This window comes from Macaca mulatta, chromosome 11 (assembly GCF_049350105.2).
Source record: "Macaca mulatta isolate MMU2019108-1 chromosome 11, T2T-MMU8v2.0, whole genome shotgun sequence".
Classification (NCBI taxonomy): domain Eukaryota; kingdom Metazoa; phylum Chordata; class Mammalia; order Primates; family Cercopithecidae; genus Macaca; species Macaca mulatta.
In genome coordinates, this window is record NC_133416.1 from 76,973,730 (window position 1) to 76,995,362 (window position 21,633).

At 41.1% G+C, this 21,633-nt stretch overlaps 1 protein-coding gene across 7 annotated transcripts in view; it reads left to right on the plus strand.

Annotated features, from left to right (window-relative positions):
- The window catches only part of MYRFL (myelin regulatory factor like), a 116,098-nt gene that overhangs the window by 31,039 nt on the left and 63,426 nt on the right, over positions 1-21,633 (plus strand). For 5 of the 7 annotated variants that reach the window (XR_013401232.1, XM_077954717.1, XM_077954718.1 and 2 more), the window contains 4 exons: positions 11,775-11,842; positions 11,944-12,202; positions 12,952-13,043; positions 19,871-20,021. Coding sequence is in view for 6 of the 7 variants with exons in the window: in XM_077954717.1 (XP_077810843.1) it covers positions 11,775-11,842; positions 11,944-12,202; positions 12,952-13,043; positions 19,871-20,021 (570 nt within the window). In the remaining variant the exon portion in view is untranslated. The remainder of the gene's footprint in view (positions 1-11,774; positions 11,843-11,943; positions 12,203-12,951; positions 13,044-19,870; positions 20,022-21,633) is intronic. The other 2 variants (XM_077954721.1, XM_077954722.1) reach the window with 1 other exon arrangement.

Sequence of the window (21,633 nt, forward strand, 5' to 3'; positions counted from 1 at the left end):
GGCTTCACTCTCTACCTTTGAGGCAGGTGACAGGGCTTGCAGATGAGGTAGAAGAGGAAGTTACTATTGTTGAGCATTTACTAAGTGTTGGGCATTCTTTGCCCTTCATATATTCACTTATTTAATTATATATTTGATGTAATACATCTCGTTCTCTAAGCTCTTCCAAATAGGTATATTATCTATGTTTTACAGATGAAGAGGATAAGGTGCAGAGAGGTTAAGTAACTCTCCATAGGTCAAGACACTGCAAAGCTGAGATAAAAATCTGCCTGGCTCTAGAAACACGCCTTTTCTTCCACATGAAGCTTTTAGATTAATTGATATTTTAAAGGAATGTGAATCTCAGGGAAATACATGAAATGTGTCTAAAATTATCTACCAAATGGTGTGACTCAGAGTAGATCTGTGCCATAGTTCATAAAGATTGTCAGAGTTCATGTTCATTAAAGGAGAGCCCTATGATCAGATAACCTGTCATTACTTGATTAAAAAAATGCTCAGATGCATGCAGTTAAGTGAACTGCAATAAAATCTGAGTGAGAACAAGCAGAAACACAGCTATTCCATGACCACAGGGACATTGGGCTAGTTCAATGATCATTAGAACTGTACAACCTGTTCAAATACTCCAAGTTTTAAGTATTTCTAAATACCAGGGTCTTTATGCAGGTTAGTTTCATTTCATAGTTTCATATCACAACAGCACTGGTATGTAGGGTTTTTTGTTTTTTTATTTTTGCCTGGATACTAGAGGTGGGATTCAGACCTGGGTTTACTACCAATCATGTTACTTCCCCTCTACCATGTTGCCTACAGTGTGTGTCTTCTAAAGATATCAGTGGCAACCCTTTATCTCAAAAATCTAAGAGACCATTGGGCTGCAAATTTCTGAGAGCTAGTTTAAATCTCATAGGCAGATTTTCAGATCTTAAATATATTAAAACATTGAATTATTGGCCTTGTGAAAAAGGAACAAATGCTCTATGAAAATCTTGTCCTATTAGATGCTGTGAGGAAAAAAAGTTCCATGGTCAATAAATTAGCTTGTGACTCACTGGCTTAAACTAAATTACATAAGTGTTTTTACTGCAGGACTTCTCAGTGCCTTCGATGTGCTAATGTGCAACTAGGGAAGAGCAATGGAATGAAGGGTTCCTCAAACTTATTTGGCCATGGGCCCCATTTGGGACGTATTATTCATGTATGAGCATGTATAGGCATGTATGCAGAGCTGAGGCCAGTCCTGTCAACATGTGAAGGTTTCTGTAAATTGCCCTTAACTCTTTATTTCCTTACGGTAGAGTCTGGGATAGCTGTCTGCTTAGGAGGAGCAGGCTAAGGTCCTCTGTGATTTCCTGGGTTAGCCAGCCAGTTACCCACTTGGTACACAGTTGAGCTACGGTGGTGAGACGTACTAGGAAATGTCCAGGTATGCAATGCTGCTTTGAGAGAGGGAGATTGGAGAGACTTAGGGGAAGCATAAAACCCTGAAATTGCAATGAAAAAGGAAAACAAGCATTATATGTATATGTGTGTAGAGAAGGCAAGGCTCTAGAAAAGAGACTAGTAGGCCGGGCGCGGTGGCTCACGCCTGTAATCCCAGCACTTTGGGAGGCCGAGGCGGGCGGATCACAAGGTCAGGAGATCGAGACCACGGTGAAACCCCGTCTCTACTAAAAATACAAAAAAAAAAAAATTAGCCGGGCGCGGTTGTGGGCGCCTGTAGTCCCAGCTACTCGGGAGGCTGAGGCAGGAGAATGGCGTGAACCCGGGAGGCGGAGCTTGCAATGAGCCGAGATCGCGCCACTGCACTCCAGCCTGGGCGACAGAGCGAGACTCCGTCTCAAAAAAAAAAAAAAAAAAAAAAAGAAAAGAGACTAGTAAATCTTCAAGACAGACTAAATTAATGCAGTTTGGTTTGAGTCAGTGTGCTTAGTAGGGGTAGATATAATGAACTTTAGGCTTTGAGATCTGGTATAGGGGTAGGAGGGAACTAGCTGAGGACACCGGTGTTTGAATAGGGGACGTTACAGGAGGGGAAACAGACGTGTTAGATCTGTGAAGGAATCAACTGCAGGTTTCATTTTGTTTCATTCTAGTGTTAGAGCTTAAGCATCTAATATTATGGGTTTAACTTAGGACTTGGCTTATTGGGTTTGGATGGCAAATGAATTAGGAGTCAGTTACCAGCTGCATGTCTTGGTTCTACCATCACTCTCGTGGGGCTGATAGGCTGTACTGTGATGCTGCGAAAGGGAGTGAGAGAGTACGTGCAGTTCTGTGAGAAGAGCTTGTTAAAAACTGTTTGAGTTCGGTGACTGGTTTGACTTCTGAGTTCAAACTGATAGAATAAGAGAAAGCCTGAAGAAGAAGACTGGGCTAAAACGTTATCTGATACTCCTTGATTCTAAGGATATCTGTGCAAGATGAAATGACTCATAATAATAAGTAATTTGATTAGAATGGTCTGTATTTAAAATACCCTGTTATTTAGAGGATAACCTCTGGTGGTAGACCATCTGACTCCAGCTTGACTAACTATCAGATGAATAATCACGAGTGAATTATTTAACCTCATCAAGCCTCGGTTTCTTTTTTCTTTTTTTTTTTTTTTTTTTTTTGAGACGGAGTCTCGCTCTGTCACCCAGTCTGGAGTGCAGTGGCACGATCTCGGCTCACTGCAACCTCCACCTGCCAGGTTCAAGCAATTCTCCTGCCTCAGCCTCTCAAGTAGCTGGGATTACAGGTGTGTGTCACCATGTCCGGCTAAATTTTTGTATTTTTTTTAGGAGAGACGGGGTTTCACCATGCCGGCCAGGCTGATCTCAAACTCCTGACCTTGTGATCCACCTGCCTCGGCCTCCCAAAGTGCTGGGATTACAGGCGTGAGCCACCGTGCCCGGCCAAGCCTCGGTTTTATTGCCTGAGGATTAAGGACAATGATGGTGCGTTTTCATATGAGAGTCGTGGAGGTTAAATGAGACACACATGCAAAGGGTTAGCATGGTGCCTGGCTCAGGGTAGGTTCTCAAAAAAGTATCTCTATATCTAAAGCAGCAGAGGAGGGGTATGAAAGGGTCAGATCATTGCAGTCTGCCAGCACAGAGCTGGAGGGGAGGAGTGGCATCTTATTTGCCTTGTTTTTGACTGCCCTATCATGAAATGATTTTCTTGGGCAACTATACTCATTGACAACATTTCTTCCAAAACTCTTTCCTGTATCAACTTCTAGATGGTGGCTACAAACCCTAACTGACCTTGATCAAGTATTTATTGAGTGCCTGTCACAATCTCCCCACTGGAGCACTATGGAGTGCACATGCACACACACATGCACAGCATGCACACATGTGCACACACATGCACTCACACACACACTTGCACAGTACACAGTACACATGCAGATATGTGCACTCACACACGTGCACACACATGCACTCACACACACACACAGTTGCATAGTGCACACACATGCACACATGTGCACTCACACATGTGCACACACATGCACTCACACATGTACTCACACGTGCACACACACGTGTACTCACATGTACACACAGATATGCACTCACACATGCCCACACATGCACTCACACAGAGTAGGAAGACATATTATTAATGTGAAAGTTCATATGAAAAGATAAATCATATACATGAAAAATTGGAGGAAATACTTTAAATTAAACAGCCATTTTTATAGTTGGAGCATGGGGTAAAACAGTGAATAAAACAGATGTAATCCCTGCCAGACCAAGGGCACTGTGGGGGGAACAGTCTGCCCTGGCAGGGCACCCAGGCATTTTTCTTAGAATTGGTGATGCATGGTGATAATAAAAAGCAGACTGACTTTTTGTAGGCTTAGTACTGTTTTCAAATTGTCTACAGACAATGCATTTCCTTATTGCCTGCACCTGGGGTGAGCAATTCCCATTCCCTCATCCGTGGCACACCATTGTTGTCATGCCACTCCGGTGGGAAGAAAAAGACAATGGCTGGTCGTCTAAAGTCACTCAGTATGATGAAGACAAATAAGAATAAGGCAAGGAGGAGAGGCTACCATTTTAGATTGGGTGGTCAGGAAGGCTCTCTCGATATATGGATTTATATATACAGCATATTCATGGTCATATGTAGTTTAACACAATCTCTCGTATTTGTTAAGCACCAACTCTGTATTGGGCACTGTGCTGAGCTGAGCTCAGTGTGAGGTGCAATAGAGTGTTAGAGAAGGGGCAATTGGTGTTGTGTGATGGCACCGAGGAATTCATTGGAGAAAACTAGGATTGGATGACTCAATTGTGAGTATCCCACCTAGATAGTCACATGAAGACACACCATGTATGTGTCTTGCCTAGTGCCTGGTAGAGTCATGAGCACAGTAGGCACTCAGTAAAGACTTGAGCAAGCCTGGTTGCAATATGAAAGAAATACTGGCTGCACTGAGGGCAGCATGTTTGCCATGGATGTACGTATCACCTCAACTAGCTGGAGGGCAAAGTCTATTTTGTACACCCTCTTTTGGTTCATGTAGATTCAACCCCTGGGAGACTGTTTCTCCATTCATCCTCCAAAAGACAAAAACAAGTTGTATGTCTGAGAGGAAGGGGTTTAGAAGGCAAATTATTCTATTTTTTATTAGCTGCTAAGAATCTCTTGATTTTCCTTTTTTTTTTTTTTTTTTTTTGTGACAGACTCTTGCTCTGTCGCCCAGGCTGGAGGGCATTGTCGAGATCTTGGCTCACTGCAACCTCTGCCTCCTGGGTTCAAGGAGCACATCTGGCTAATTTTTTTTTTTTTTTTATCTTTAGTAGAGACAGGGTTTTGCCATGTTGACCAGGCTGGTCTTGAACTCCTGACCTCAGGTGATCCACCCGCCTTGGCCTCCTGAATCTCTTGATTTTTACAACTCTTTCCTGCTGAAGCTAGAGACAGAGTTGGCCACTCAAGGTGTGACCCATAGTGTCTGTTGCTCTCTGGTGTTTGTCTGCTTTATGGAAATCCTTTTAGTATAATAGACAAGTTTGGAGCACAAAGACTGAAACACAGTCTGATGTGCATTTCTGGGATTCTTGACATGATGACTGTGAGTAGGAGGGGCTAAGAAGTGAAGAAAAAATTACCAAACAAGTGTTTTACTAGGAGCTAATCATTGCTCTTGTTTGAACAATTTGGTCAGTTTGAAGGTAGCTATCATTAATTCTCCCTTCAAATTCTCTGAAAAGAAGTGCAAAATTTCTCTAACTGTATTAAAATGCATTGAGCATGGAAGCATATAAAATACAATGAGATAAATGAGTAGCTATGGTGAATTTTGGAAGGGGAAGGCACTGTAAAGACAGCATTTAATATTTTTAAATCTTCATCTTAAAACCACCAACACATATTACTGTCACTCAACACAGGGACTTTTGGTTTTCCTTAAGGGACTGCTGGATGGAGACTGCATTCCTGTTTATAATATGCCAAGCCGTATTTTTTTGAGTAGATTGATCATTTACTTGTGATTTTCAGTTTTTATTTATGTTATTGAATTCAGTGATGCCTGTAGTGTAAGGGTAACTAAACAAAGGCCTAGAGCCTTAAATGTGGAATTATGAGATCACAGAGTCAGTTACAAAATTTAATTTATAGACTTAGAGTGATACATGTTAAGAATTTAAGAAGTCAAATGATACTGTATATAGCATATAATGGGAGATTACCAGCAATCCCCCTGCTCTACCCCTGTCTTTAAATTCGCTCCCCCAGAGGCAGCCATTTTCCAACTTTTTGGATATTTCTATTGCCCTATATCTAAATAATGTTTTTATATTGCTTTCTTGCTGTATACACTTGAAGAACATAATATAATCTTCTGGGAAGATTTAATTTTCTTATATCACATCCTACATTCACTTCTACACTCAACTTCCTAATATCATAAAGTTGTCTAAAATTTTAAGTTATCTCAATATCCAGGGCTTACATTACCATAATGTGTCACATATAATTTTCTTTTCTTTTTTTTTTTTTTTTTGCTTTGTTTGAATCATTGCCTTGTTTTTACAATTTGTTTGGCTTTGATTCCCTCAAGTTCTCTAAAAACAGCTGAAAATTTTTCTCAAAAATAATCAGTTATTTTCCTCTTAAATAAATTCCTCAATCTATGTATGTCTTTAGTGACTTTTTGGTTCTAACAACTTGTTCTCCCCATTTTGTTCTATCATCAATGAAAGAGGAATGTTAAAATGTTTAGCTATGTGATTGTACAATTGTCTACATCTTTTAGTTTCACTAATTTTTGCTTTGTATATTTTGAAACTCTGTTATTAAGTACATAAACAATCATGATTCCTATGCCTTCCTAAAGAACGACTCTTTTATTATTGTGAAATGAGTCTCTTTGTCTGTGGTGGTACTCTTTATTTTGAAGTCAGTTTTAGCTATTATTCTTGAAACTGCTTCACCCTTCTTGTACACATTTTTCTCTTGCTTAACTTTTGACTTATCTGTGCCTTTATATTTAAAGTGATTTTGCAGGCAACAGAGAGTTGCTTTTTAAAAATCTGTTCTGATAATTTCTGCCCTTTTTCCCCCTTAGGGACAGGGTCTCACTTTGTCACCTAGGCTGAAGTGCAGTGGCATGATCACAGCTCATCGTAACCTCAAACTTCTGGGCTCAAGTGATCCTCCTGTCTCACCCTCCTGAATAGCTGGGACCATAGGTGTGCACCACCACACCTGGCTAATTTTTAAATTTTTTTTTTTTTTTTTTTGAGATGGAGTCTTGCTCTGTTGCTTAGGCTGGAGTGCAATGGCACGATCTTGGCTCACTGCAACCTTCACCTGCTGAGGTCACACGATTCTCTTGCCTCAGCCTCCTGAGTAGCTGAGATTACAGGTGTGTACCACCATGCCGAGCTAATTTTTGTATTTTTAGTAGAGATGGGTTTCACCATGTTGGCCTGGCTGATCTCAAACTCTTGATCTTGTGATCTACCCTCCTCCGCCTCCCAAAGTGCTGGGATTACAGGCGTGAGCCACTGTGCCTGGCCTTTACATTTTTTTCAGAGACAGGGTCTCACTATGTTGCTGAAGCTGGTCTTGAATTCCTAACCTCAAGCAATCCTCCTGCCTCAGCTTCCCAAATTATTGGGAATTATAGTGGAATTCCCAAATTCCCACTGGAATTATAGGTGTGAGCTACCGTGCCTGGCCTAATTTCTGCCTTTTAATTGGAGTGTTTAATCTTTTAACATCTAATATAATTATTAGTATTGTACAATAGACCCCCTTATTCATGGAGGATAAGTTGCAATACCTCTACTGGATGCCTGAAACTGAGGATAGTACCGAACCCTATATATGCTATGCACAAATTTCTTTTTCTTTCTTTACAATTTCATGAATAGAAGATTAATTCTTACAGTAGATCAGGGGTGTCCAATCTTTTGGCTTCCCTGGGCCACTTTGGAAGAAGAAGAATTGTCTTTGGCCACATGTAAAATACACTAAGATTAATGATAGATGATGACTAAACAAACAAACAAATCACAAAAAAACTCATAACGTTTTTTAAAAGTTTACAAATTTGTGTTGGGCTGCATCCATCCTGGGTTACATGTGGCCCATGGGTGGCGGATTAGACAAGCTTGCAGTAGATTCTAGCGATAAATTTTCAAATGTTCACTTAAAGGAAGCACTTTGTGGCTTCTCTTGGGCATATCCAAATTGCCAACTTTACATGTCTTGTGTTTGGAACCATTATTAAAGTAAAATAAAGGTTACTTGAACACAAGCAATAAGATATCGTGGCAGGCAATCTGTCTGTCTTAGGCTACTAAGACAACGGGTGGGTAGCGGATACAGTGTGGATATACTGGAAAGAGGGATGATTCATGGTGTGTGGTTTCATCATATTACTCAGAATGGTGTCCAATTTAAAACTTATACATTATTTTTTTCTGAAATTTTCCACTTAATATTTTTGGACCAAGGTTGATTGTGGGTAACTGAAACCTTAGAAAGTGAAACCACGAATAAGGGATGACTATATCTGTAGTTAAGTCTGACATTTAATTATTTGTCTCTCTTTTTTTTTTTGTCCTCTTCTGTTTCTTATTCTTCTGTAACTCCTTTCTTGGTTTATTTTGTATTATTTGAATAATTTTAGAATTTCGTTTTTTCTGTTGACTTTAGTTCTACTTCTTTGCGTTATTTAACTTTTTACAGTTTACTTAGAGTTAATGAGTTAATATTGTACCACTTTACATAAAATGTAGAACCATCAACAACATAGTTCCATTCATCTCCAACTCCCATCCCCTATGCTATAGTTGTCCTAAGTATTATACCTATGTGCATTATAAACTTCACAAAATTTGCTTTAAATGCTCAAATGTATTTTATTTGGTTATTTTATTTTATTATTATTTTTGAACTAGGGTCTCAGCCTGTTGCTCAGGCTGGGGAGCAGTGGCAACTCATGGCTCACTCAAGCCTTAAACTCCTGGGCTCAAGTGATCCTTCACTCTCAGCCTCCTAAGTAGCTGGGAACACAGGTGCATGCCACCACGCCCGACTAATTTTAGTATTTTTTGTAGAAACAGGGTCTTGCCATGTTGTCCAGGCTAGTCTTAAACTCCTGATCTTAAGCAGTTCTCCTCCTTCAACCTCCCAAAGTGCTGGGATTATAGGCATGAGCCACTGTGTCCACCTTCAGATGTATTTTTAAAAATTAAGATAAAAAATAATTTACATTCAAACATATATCATTTTTATTCTCTTCATCCCTTTTCATAGTTTCAAATTTCCATCTAGAACCATTTAGAACCATCTAGAACCATTTCCCTTTAGCCAGAATAAGTGTCTTTAACATTTCTTATTGTACATGTCTATTCTCGAATTCACTTAGTTTTCTTTTATCTCAAAGTATCTTTATTTTGATTTCATTCTTGAAGACTATTTTCATTGGATGTCAAATTTGGGCTTACCAGTTTTGTTTTTCTGTAGCACTTTAAAGATGTTTTTGTATTGTCTTCTGGCCTCTGGAGATTTTGATAAGTCAGTGATTATTTGAATCACTATGACCTTGCACATAATGTACTGTTTTTCTTTGGCTACTTTTAAGACTTTCTCTTTATTTTGGTTTACAGTTACTTTACTCTGATGTGGTAGATGTATTTACTTTGCCGAGCTTCTTAAAGATATAAATGTATATATATAAAGTAAATACATGTACATAATGTATATATCTTTATATACATTTATATCTTTTCCTAAATTTGGAAGATTTTGGCTGTTACATCTTAATTTTTTTTCTATTTCATCCTCTCTGCAGGTTCATAAATCTCTTTTTCTGTCTCTTTTTTAAAGTTTTAAAAAAGACATTTTTTTCCTCTCGTTTAGATGGGCTGATGTCTATTGATGTATCTTTGAGTTCTGTTTTAAGCCCATCTGATAATTTTTTAAAACTTTCATTTCTGGAATTTTTCTAAGCTTAGAATTTCGATTTAGTTTTTTTATTTGTAGTTTTGATTTCTTTGCTGAGATTTTATTTATTTCACAAGCATGTGCTTGTCTGTTCCATTTAACTTCTTATAGTAGCTGCTTTGAAGATCCTTGTCTGGTAATCCAGTACCTGGATCATTTCTGGGTTAGTGTTCACTGATTGTTCTATCCCTCCAAGCTAGGCCGCATTTTTCTGATTCTTTGTAGAGCAGTTTTTCCAACCCCTGGCGGCGGCCTGCTACGGGTCCATGGCCTGTTAGAAACCGGGATGCACGCGCATTCCCGCCTGGGCTTAGCCTCCTGTCAGATCAGCAGCGGCATTAGATTCCCTTAGGAGCGGGAAACCTGTTGTGAACTGCATGTGCGAGGGGGATCTAGATTGCATGCGCCTAATGAAAATCTAACTAACGCCTGATGATCTGAGGTGGAGCAGTTTCATCCCGAAACCATCCCCCGCCCCCACTACCTCCATGTCTTCCAAGAAATCAGTCTCTAGTGCCAAAAAGGTTGGGGATTGCTGTTGTAGAGGTAGCTTTACAGAGTGGGGAAGCTGATGTAAGGGTCCAGTTGTTTTTGTTCAAATGTTCAAGCAATCCTTTTGTTTTCAGCTCTACCCTTAGCCCTGAATGTAGAAGCTCATGATGACTTCTGCGTCCTGGGCTTTTTGAGTTCTGTTTGATTGGAAAACTTCTTGGCTCCCTCTGTTACCTCCACCATTTCCAGGCAGTCTTGGTTGTGTTTTTTCCATTCTACTAGTTCAGTTACCATCTGGTCTATTTCTGTCTGCTGCCATGTTATTAAAATTTGGTCTGCTGGGGTCTCTGCTCATATTCTCTATATGCTTTGGTATATATGTCTCTTTATTCCTTTACGTTTATTTGAGTGGGATTTTTGGAAGTGGGTAGATGTGTGTTCTCTCTTCCCTTATTAATAGGAAGTGAATAAATTATAAAGAACTAATTTGAGGAGAAAACAACTTTTCTGGTAAACGATAAAAGCAAGCTTTTCATCATATTATGTTGGACTTTTAAACAACATACTAAACTTGAAGCTTCCTCTCCAAGCAAGAGAATCAAGTAGAGGTTGGGGGTGCTTATGTATGATGCAGCATCACAGAGATGCTGAGCTATAAGCAACTCGTAGGTCTTTTGGAACAGAGATTTTCACACTTTTTTAAAAAATAAAATTTTACTGGCTGGGTGCCGTGGCTCACGCCTGTAATCCCTACACTTTGGGAGGCTGAGATGGGCAGATCACCTAAGGTCAGGAGTTCAAGACCAGCCTGGCCAACATGGTGAAACCCTGTCTCTACTAAAAATACAAAAATTAACCAGGTGTAGTGGCAAGCGCCTGTAATCCCAGCTGCTTGGGAGGCTGAGTCAGGAGAACCGCTTAAACCTGGGAGTCGGAGATTGCAGTGAGCCAAGATCATGCCACTGCACTCCAGCCTGGGTAACAGAGCAGACTCCATCTCAAAAAAAAAAAAAAAAAAAAAAAAAAAAAATTTGCTTGCACTTCAATATATAAAACAGAAAAAAGTTATTTTCTCCCCAGCAATTTAAAATGTTCTTGTTATAAACCCCTTGAGCTCCTTTCAAGAGCTTTGGGATTCCCTGGAGCCCAGATAGAAAATCATTGCTGTGGGGACAGCAATTTACATTTCCTTGGCCCAAACAGTATGTACAACCATTTTTTTTTTTCTGGTATAGAAGTATTAAGAAGTAATTATTTAAAAAATTTTATTGATACATAATAGATGTGTATATATATATTTAGGGGTAAATGTGATAATTTAATACATTCATGTAATTTGTAAAGATTCAATCAGTGCCATTGGGATATCTGTCAGTTTAAATATTTGTCCTTTACAAGAAGCAATAATATTAAACTTTATTGGGCACTCACTATGTTTGGGACATTATGTTATGGGCTTTTTGTACATGATCTCATTTAATTCTCACAACAATGCTGTGAGGTAGATGTAATGATTATTTCCATTATGTAGATGAGGAAATGGAGGCCTGGACAGGTTACATAGTTGTTCATGGATACACAGCTAGGAAGTGGAAGACCTGGGACCCAAAGTCCACTCACTTAACCAGGAAACAACCCTGGGCATGGTCTGCTGGGCCCTCACTTCCCAACCCCCTCATCCCCCATGCCCAGCACCAGGAACCATCACTGTGAGGCCTGTATACTGAGGGTAGTCTCCTATTTCTGACAAAAAATACAATGGATTAGAGTGAAACAAAAATGCAATGCATGTCTCTAATCTTCAGGCAATGCCAGCTCCCAGACACCCCGCCCTATTCTGCATCCGACTCATGCTCTCCTCCGCAGGTCAAAGGTGAGTGCAGTCCGCCTTCAGCACATAACATCTTGCACTGTTGCCCTTCTTCGACTCTGGGCGGTGAGAAAGGGGCACTTCTTGCTTGTGTCTCTCCTCAGGTGCGTGCTACCGAACCCTAAGGCCCACAGCTGGGAGAACTCCAGCTCCTTTTCTCCACCCCACAGCTGCTCCTGCGATGCCGCCCATGCACCCGCTGCAGAGCACCTCTGGAATGAGCGACTCCAGCCAAGTCCACGGAGACTTTCACAGCTGCCACTCAAACGCCAGTCATCTTGCCACCCCCCTAGACCAATCCGTGTCCTCCCATCTGGGGATAGGTTGTTCTTACCACCAGCAGCCTCTGTGCCACAACCCTGGGTAAAGAAAAAGATATTTAGTTATCAAAGACCTCTGCAGAAAGCCTCGGTGCTGCCTGCCTCTGGCAAGGACCTAGAGAGAATGCACAGTGGAGTCCTGTCCAGGAGATGGCAGTGTTGAGACACATATAGGACGTCGCGAGGTCCCAGTGTTCTTGGCTTAGACAATCTTTTAATTAAAAACCCTCTAAATCCAAGGTCCTTCTTCAACCAAAAGTTAAAATGTCAGGAATATACAGTGAGGTTCTGGATGATGGAGGAAACATTGTTAGCTTATGCAGCCTCAGCTCGACTACCCAAGGGGATTGTGAATGAGCTCTCCGAGAAATATCTGCTAATTAAGCCTTAACTAATGTTCTTTTCTTCTGTCTTCTCCCCTTTTCTTTCTTTTATTTCCTCTTCTGGATCTAGAGGGTGACAAAAAGAGTAAAGGCCATCAAAAATTGCGGTAAAACTCCACCTGAAAAAAATGGTCGGGTGTAAAATGTAAACCTATATTTTATGTCTGTATCTTCCCTGTCTCCGTGAGTCCTCTGCCATTATAAACATTGTCAGCTTATCTTTCAGGTTGGTGAATCTCAGATCCACTTGATCAAGGGAAACTGAGTTTCAGCCTAGTAGGGCTCAAGGAACCTTAACTAATTGGAATTAGACTTAGGAAAGCAGAGAGCCTGGGAGATTTAATTTTATTTGATATAACATGGAGCAGAAGGAAGAATCCTAACCTTCATTTTGGTGTCTTGATTTTAGAGCCTCATTGCCTCCAACCAAGAAGAGAAAGTGTACGCAGGCACTTGAGGACTCCAGGGACTGCCAAGTGTGGGCCTGCCACTGCAGACCAAGTGAGCAAACCGGGGCGGGGACAAGGACAATGCCATCAAAGCCTTGGGCATTAAATCAAGGCTTTTTACCAACCTTTGAGCAGCCCTACAGAAGTTTCCCTCTCACAGAAGAGCAATGAGAGGCTCTGGTAGTTTGGTTCTTCCCTCTGGCGTACCTTTCATTCAGGCGGGGTCACACAGGTCCTCCCAGGAAGAGATGCTGTGCTCTCTCTCAGGTGCAGGTGAAATGCCAGTCTTTCAATTTCAGGGACAATGTGTCTTAGAGGATCCAGATTCCAGGCCTGTGGAAGCTGTGCAATATGGCAGTGCCTTCAAAAGCCTGCTGGTGTGCCCATTGCATTGCTGCAATCCTTCTCAACCTTACTGTGCAAGAAATAGCGTGAGGATCTTGGTAAAATGCAGACTCTGATTCAGTCTCCAGGGTCTGAGGTCTGCATTTCTAACAAGCGTCCAGGTGATGGTGATGCTGCTGGCTCATGGAAGGCACTCTGAGAAGCAAAACTTGCCGGGTTTTTCCACTAGAACAGGGAGGTAAAAAGCCGAACTTTTCTTCAAACTCACTTCAAACTGGCAAGTTCCCAGTGGATGTTAGAAATTTTGTAAAATCATTTTGGAAGTCTTTCATCCGAGTCATCTAATGTCCAAGCGGTCAGTCTTCCGGTTTTTTTTTTTTTTTTCCTTGTTTTATATAACGTGTAACGCATCATGTTTTGAGCCAAGAGACCTGATTAACAAAGTAGCTTTTTGAAGTCTAAAGACTTGAACTTCAAAATTTTCAGAGTAAATGCTATGGCACATACTAGCAGAAAAGGATAACATTCTAGGCCAGTTTCTGTTTGTTTGTTTGCTTATTTGTTTTTGTAAAGATGGGTTTCACTAAGTTGCCCAGGCTGGTCTCGAATTCCTGGCTTCAGGTGATTCCCCCACCTCAGCCTCCCAAAGTCTTTGGATTGCAGGCATGAGCCACCATATCTGGCCTCAACCCAGTTCTATTAGCAACTGTGAACACTCAAATGTGGCCAGTGTGAACAAATTCAGTGTACCAAGTCCCATTTCTTCTATCCCGGTTGGTCAGCTTGGCAAGAGGTTGAAGATTTCCTTCTTGGGTCCCCCCGTCCCACCACTGTCCCCAAATTCTAGAGGTTTACACTGTCCAGAAAAGAGATGTGCGTGGCTTCACCTGAGTGGGAAAAAAACACAGTCTTTCTTGCTGGGGCTGCTGCCTTTGCCTTTGACAGCCCCATGGTAAGAGCTGATTCTCTAAGGGACCTCTGGCGTCAGCTCCAGCGTGGGCTGTGGAGGCCTTCTGTGGATGATGACTTCACCCTGTCAGTCAAGTCCCACCCATCTCCTGGGAGTGCGGTCTCAGAATTGCACTGGGCATCCATCCCTCATATCAACTAAACCTCAAACTGCCTGCTTTCTTTTTATATGCATCCAACATGGTCAGCAGTTGCTCACCATTTTTTTTCCAACCTTAGAAACACAAAATGCTACTTAAAGCCCCATTTGTGGATAAGTTGGAGCTCTCCATCCACCTTCCTATGCAATGCTACCCTAATTTCTTCAGGGATCCCCACATCTAGCCTGTAGCTTTTTTTTAAATGATTCTCAGACATAAAAGGCTGAGTAAATTTGTAGCCAGACGGGGGAACCATCTGTTCATTCTCCTGCAGATGCACTAGCTCACTGAGGGATACAGGACAAGTCACTCAAGCCTTCCAAGAATTTCCTCATCAAACCAGATTGCTGCTCAAATTGTCCTGGCCATCCCAGAGTTAGGCTCCATCCTGTCATGGTTTTCTGCTGCCTGTCCCAGAAAGGTCATTGATTCTTCGCCATCTTCAGAGAACAACCATGGAAGAGTGACGGAAATGGCTAGGATTTCCAGCAGATAGGAAATCCTATATCCCTTGTTTAAATCCCATTCACAGGTCACTGAAAAGCAGACTAAAGATAACTGAATCCAGACAACAGTTTCAGAATGAAAATGAGCAGGTTCCAAAGGCCAAAAAAAGAAAAAAGAAAAAAAAGATACAAAACAAAGCATTTAGTTAATCTGAATGCCACATTCTTATTACAATTTGTATTTTTAGCAAAAGTTTTCTAGTCAATAATTCCTATTTGATGTTGCAGGGGCCAAGGTTTCTACAAAGGTCCTGGGGAAACAGCACATTGCTAGAGGAAGGAGGCGGTTATGCCATTCTTACAGGCAGAAGGATCACCAATTTTTGATCAGAGATGTCCTGAACCAATCAATAAAGCTTTTCTAGTGACCTCCTCCCAAGTAGTACACTTTGGCTAAGGGTTCCAAGATCCTCATTTATAGGGCTGAAAATGTAGAATTACTGGATAATTGCTTAGAGAGGAAGTTCTGGTAGGCAGGCTCCTACCAGCTGGTTCCTGGCCCTACTTGGTCTGAACCCCAAATAAAAAAAGGGTTCATGGCCTCCCTGAGAGACTTCAACCCTCTGTTATTTTGAACCTCAAATACAAAAGGGTTTTCCAGCCCTAGAGTCATGGCCGGTGGCCCACAGTCAGAGGTGCACTGGCTGAATTTACACTGTAGCGTCAGAAAATGTACTTATCTTGTCTCTCCAGGAATCTGGGATTCCCAGAGCCTTATTTTTCTTGATTATGAAATGGGAATAATAATTTTGACTTTACCCATCTCTAAGACTTTTTAAAATAAGTGAAGCAAACATATTTTGAAAGGCATTCAAATGCAAGCTATCAGTTTTCTCCAAAAGGTCTGGACTTAGGCAGTTTGCTGCTTTTACATTCTCACTTCTGTTAGATTTTTCTCAAGAGAACCTTAATCTAGCATGAAGTGAAGAGGAAGATTTGAATCTCACCTCTTCCACTTAACAGCTGTGACACTGGGCAAGTTATTTCAGGTCTTTGAAAGTCAGTTTCCACATTTGTTAAATGAGATTAAGAATCCTTACCTCATAACCACTTTAGAAATACTTTAGGCAGTATCTACTAAAGCATGTCCTACAACCCGGTGATTCCATCCCTAGAAGTATAACTAGCAGGAATGTGTACATATGCCCACCAAAAGACATGCAAAAGAATGTCTAGAGCAGCATTACTTATAACAACCACAAACCAAAAAGATACCAAATGGCCATCAATGGCAAGATAAATTGTGGTATATTTATACAACGGAGTACAATATGGCAATGAGAATGAGCAAAGGACTGCCATTTGCAACACTAATGAATGAATCCCATAAATATACTGTTGGGCAAAAGAGGCCAATGAGGCCAGGCATGGTGGCTTATGCCTGTAATCTCAGCGCTTTGGGAGGCTGAGGTGGGTGGATTGCTTGAGCCCAGAAGTTTGAGACCAGCCTGGGAAACAAAGTAAGATCCTGTCTCTACAGAAAAAAAAAAAAAAAAAAAAAAAAAGCCGATGTGGTGGCACGCACCTGTGGTCCCAACTCAGGAGGCTGAGGTGGGAGGATAGCTTCAGCCCAGGAAGTTGAAGCTACAGTGAGCTATGATTGTGCCATTGCACTCCAGCCTGGGTGACAGAGCAAGACCCTTAAAAAAAAAAAAAAAAAAAAAGGCCAGCTCCGCATACAAGAGTATATATTACATCATAGTATTCCATTCCTATAAACTCTGCTATGGTGTTAGATTTTAGGATAGTGGTCAGTCTTGGCGAGGAGAGACTAATTATTGATGGGGGCATGTAGGTATCTCCTGGAGGGCTCAAAATGTCCTATACCGCTAGATCATTTTGTAAAATATAAAATTGTGTACTCATGATCTGTATACTCTTCTTGATGTACAGGGTCCTTCAAAAAAGAAAGTTTATGGAACAAAAGGATTCTTACCTGGGAGATAGTTTAAGGAGCTGATGGAATACTATGTAAAGTGTCTGGGATGGCACCTGTGGTGCAGAAAGCACTCAAAGCAGGAGACCATCACTAGTAGTATTAATATGAATAAGTTCTAGCACTAGGCTCAGGTGTGTGCCTTGGGTTTCAGTGTGGGCCTGTAATCCCAGCTTCTGGTCCCTAGGCTTTTCCCATCTGATAGCCATCTCCCAGGGAAGCCACAACTGTGTCACCCCTACTGGAGCGGCTGCTCTGATACCCCTACTGTTTAGATGACAAAGGGCAGGAAATGCTGTTGTCTTTGACAATCCTCCCTGCCCCTGTCCACTCTCCCCATCAGTGTCTGCAGGAGTCGAGCTGGCTTTTGGATGCATGCCTGGGAACACTGACCTCGCTGCCACGCTTGAGTGGGAAAGGGCATGATTTAGCCGGTATTCAGTCAGGCACATGGGTTAGTCGTTTCACATTAGATAGAGCTACCATGGAGGCCAACAACAGAAGTATTTCCCAAGGCTTCTTAGGAAATTCTGAGCCACCTAAGTTGAAACAAGTACAGCGATAATGACAGCGCCACTAGTGAAGGCACCATTGTTTAAACTCTTACCAGTGGCAGACACTGCGCTCTGCGTTTTGCAGTCATGGCCTCATTGAACCCCTTCAACAACTCGGGAGGTAACATAGTTACTCCCATTTTGCAGATGGAAAAACTGAAGCTCAGAGAGCTTAAATCATTTTTGTAAGATTGTTCAGCCCTTAAGTGTAGAATTGTGATTCAAACCCAGATCTGCCTTGATTCGAAACTCCAAGCTCTCAACCCTTTCTTCATTGTAGGGGAGAGGAAGACAAAAAAGAAAGAATTACGTTCTCTCTTTCTCTCAATTTGGTGTAAGCAGGATAACCATAGAAGGGTTTCTTTCTTTTTTTTGAAAATAGACCAGGTGGCTTTTGGAGGAGTGAGAGCCTGAAGAGCTCCTTGCATTGTCCACTTCCTGTGTTTGTAGCTGGGAAAAAAGTTTTTCAGGGTTTTGAGAAATCTTTCTAAAATAGGTGTTTTATAAAAACAAAAAATGCATATTTTGCTTAAGTGACATTTAATAGCAATACCCCAAAAGAAATACTTTTTTGTTTGTTTGTTTGTTTGTTTTTTACATTTGGGATGAAAAGCAACTTGAAGCAGCTCTATTTATTTATTTTAGGAAGTCCTCAATGGAAGTATAAAGAAAGGAAAAGTTTGAAGATTAAAAAACAACCCAGCTCCTTTCTCTTGCATTCTCCAAGCTGTGGGCTTGGAGAATTCTCCAAGGTGGACGCATTCAATAGGAGCTAATGTCCTATTTGTACATTGTTACTGAGAGCCTGAACCTGGTCTCACAAACACCCACTATTTCCCATTCCCTCCTGATGTCGGGCATGAATGATGGTAAAGGAGTTAAAAGAAAAGGGGACAGCAGGCCAGGTGCAGTGGCTCACACCTGTAATCCCAGCACTTTGGGAGGCCAAGGCAGGCGGATCACCAGGTCAGGAGATTGAGACCACCCTGGCTAACACGGTGAAACCACATCTCTACTAAAAATATAAAAAACAAGCTGGGCGTGGTGGCGGGCGCCTGTGGTCCCAGCTACTCGGGAGGCTGAGGCAGGAGAATGGCGTGAACCAGGGAGGCGGAGCTGGCAGTGAGCTGAGATCGCACCACTGCACTCCAGCCTGGGCGACAGAGTGAGACTCCGTCTCAAAAAAAAAAAAAAAAAAGAAAAGAAAAGAAAAGAAAAGGGAACAGCAACCATACCAATACCATTTTACATAAAAATTATCTGAGGTTGAATCCATATGGTTTAGGAGGCATACTCAAATTAAGACAAGTTGCAAGGATTATGCAAAATAGTAGGTTGCACATGTGAAATTGCTGTTATTTGACCATTTTTGACATAGAAAAGTGGCAGTTTTCTACAGTTGATATTGCACACTAACAAGATTTTCTCTGTTACTTTATCTTGGTTCTAGCTTCTGAAAGTGCTTTCACTTCCATTATGTCATTCTCTCTGCTTGTGTAATGCTGTGATGTGTAAAGATGGCAGGATACATGTTTTTAATTTCTGTTTTGCAGTTGAGGGAAGTAAGACTCCAAGTGAATAAATAACTGGTCTAAGTTCAAAAAACTAGTTGGACCACAGAATCTTGGAGCCACAAAAGACCTGCCAAAATTAAAATATATTGGTTGCAGTGAACAAAAACAAACCAACATTGAAAAAAAAGACAGCAAACCCTCAAACTGTCTTGTGCAAAAAAAGCAAAATAAAACAACAACAACAAAACCAAGCAAAAAACAGAATCAGGGGAACCATTGGCTCCTGTAACCCGAGGTTTAGAATTGGGTCCCAGAACTCATATGACACTGTGAGGACTGGGTGCCCTTCATTTTTAACTCTGCCTTCTGCTGTGCTGGCATCATTCCCAGATGGGCTTTTTCCTCATGTCCCAAAATGGTGCCAGCAGCTGCTGGCGATGTATCTTGCAGGTTCAAACTTCATGGAGAAGAGTGAGCATCCCTGAAGTGCTGAGATCTACTCTGCTTGAATTGGGATAGGCCACATGTCCACCGCTGATGCAATTACTGATGCAAGGACTGAATGCTGTACTTTGATTGATTGAGCTGGGTCACCTACCCTCCTGGCTCTGGGAGTGGACTTCACTGCAACCACACAGACTGAAAGTGAGGAGAAGCTATGCAGGATGTAGGGTAGATAGATATTAGGAACAAAGTTTCCAACAAGTCCCCCCACCCGTTGACATTGCTGACTCCAGGCTGCTTCTTTTACAGATGAGAAAATGAGGTCAGCAGCACACCCCCTACCCCCAGCACATGACACTTCCCTGGTCACTTTGCCTTACACATGGCCCACTCATCAGCTTCATGCTGCTAGCTGTGAGTCTAGGAAAAACAGCCTGGAAGGAAGGCTCTGACCCACCTGTTTCTTTGCAGTGACAAGTAGGAGTCACAGCTGTGAAGTCCAGGACCCTGACAGTGAGGGACAGCACGGAATGCCTCCAGACCAGTGCTCCCCTGCTCTGAAGTGGCAGCCATACCATAGTGTTCCTTGGCACAGCTTACTAAACAGTCATTATGAAAAACTGTAAGTGGCCTTGGGTGGGCTGGAGAGTGAGGGGAGAAAGGCAGTGCCAAATCTCAGTAGTGAGTTCAAGCACTGGAGCTTTGAGGTCACCTCTGGTCAAGTGGGGCAAGTCAATGAGAAAGTGTCTGTCTTACTCCTCATTTTTTGCATCCTAACAAAGAAATAGTTGGGACATGGGTTTCTGGCCTTCAGAAAGCCAGACTTATAGTTCTATCTGATTATAATTTAACCACTAAATGATGGAGAAAGAAGGAATCTTTCTGGGATCATAGGCCCAGTTTAAACTAAAAACTGGAATATAGACGTTCCCCAACTCACTAACATTTAATCCTGCAGTTAATTTATAATGCCATAAAATAATTTTCTGGGGGCCACATTAAATTGTGAGCCAATGACCACCACCAGCATATATGCTGTGAATGAATATTACCAAGTTCATTGGCAATATATCCTGCAGCAATCATGGTAGGTGGTTTCTTTATGGTAAGGAGTCTGAAGCCAAATAATACAAAACATCCTAAAAAAGTGGAAAACCTTCACCCAATTTTTATGACATAATATAGTTTCAAGAAATAAATGTGGACTCCTATATTATTATTCTTAAACATCCTTTAAACTTCTTTATTTCTTAGCATGTAATTTACTTACCTAAATTTTCTAGAATTTTCACTGGGCTATAACTTGAGTGCCTTTTAACATTTTCCAAATTCAAATACAGTAAAACTATCACTAGAGCTTTTATGGTGGATGTACTAGGGGGAAGAAATATTTTCCTTAAAACAAAATCTAGGGAGTTGAACAGACTTTGGGAGTTGGTATGTTTAATAAGCTAAAGGAAGCTCATTGCTCATTGTATCATTGAAATGTCATGACTTTGTGTCTTTTCTACCGTGTGCAATTAGAAAAAGAAATGAGGGGTCCATGGGTTTTGGCTTTGAGGCTTGGCCTTCATTAGATTATCTCTTGGGGAATACTCCATGTTCTATATGAAATATGAGCACCGAGGTATGAAACTGTCACATGCAGGCTCAATGTTTTAATTAAAACTTAACTGCTTCCAAGGCTCTATGCATCAAGTTGATCAAGTTTTCAAGGTAAGTGTTATTTCTCTTCTTATTTGAAAACATTTTTAAGTTTTTTTGAACAGCCTATCTTGGCTCCAATAATCTAGAAGAAAATGAAGAACACAGAGGATATGGAAAGAAAGGAGAACACAGATAGTATCAACTCAAAAGTATTGAGGCAGATTTATGTTGAGTATTTAGTCATAATTCACTTTTCCTAAGCAAAAAAGGCAGGCAATATTTACCCAGATTAGAATTCAGGCCCTCCTAATTTCACTACTTATATCAATGAGACAGAAAAACACCCATCTTTTCTTATATGGTTAGGTCTAATTTGTTACAAAAATATCATTTTCTTAAGTTACCTAAAAACAGTACAGTTAGGGTATTAAAATTTTATCAATTTTTTTTCGGAATAATGTTTCAATGCTATCAAGGAACTTTTAAAAAACCAGTTTAATTGACTTTATACTTAACTTTTGATATCAAAAGCAGAATTGCCATTCTTAGGTAAGCAGATTTCTATAATCAGAGGTTGGTGTTTAAGG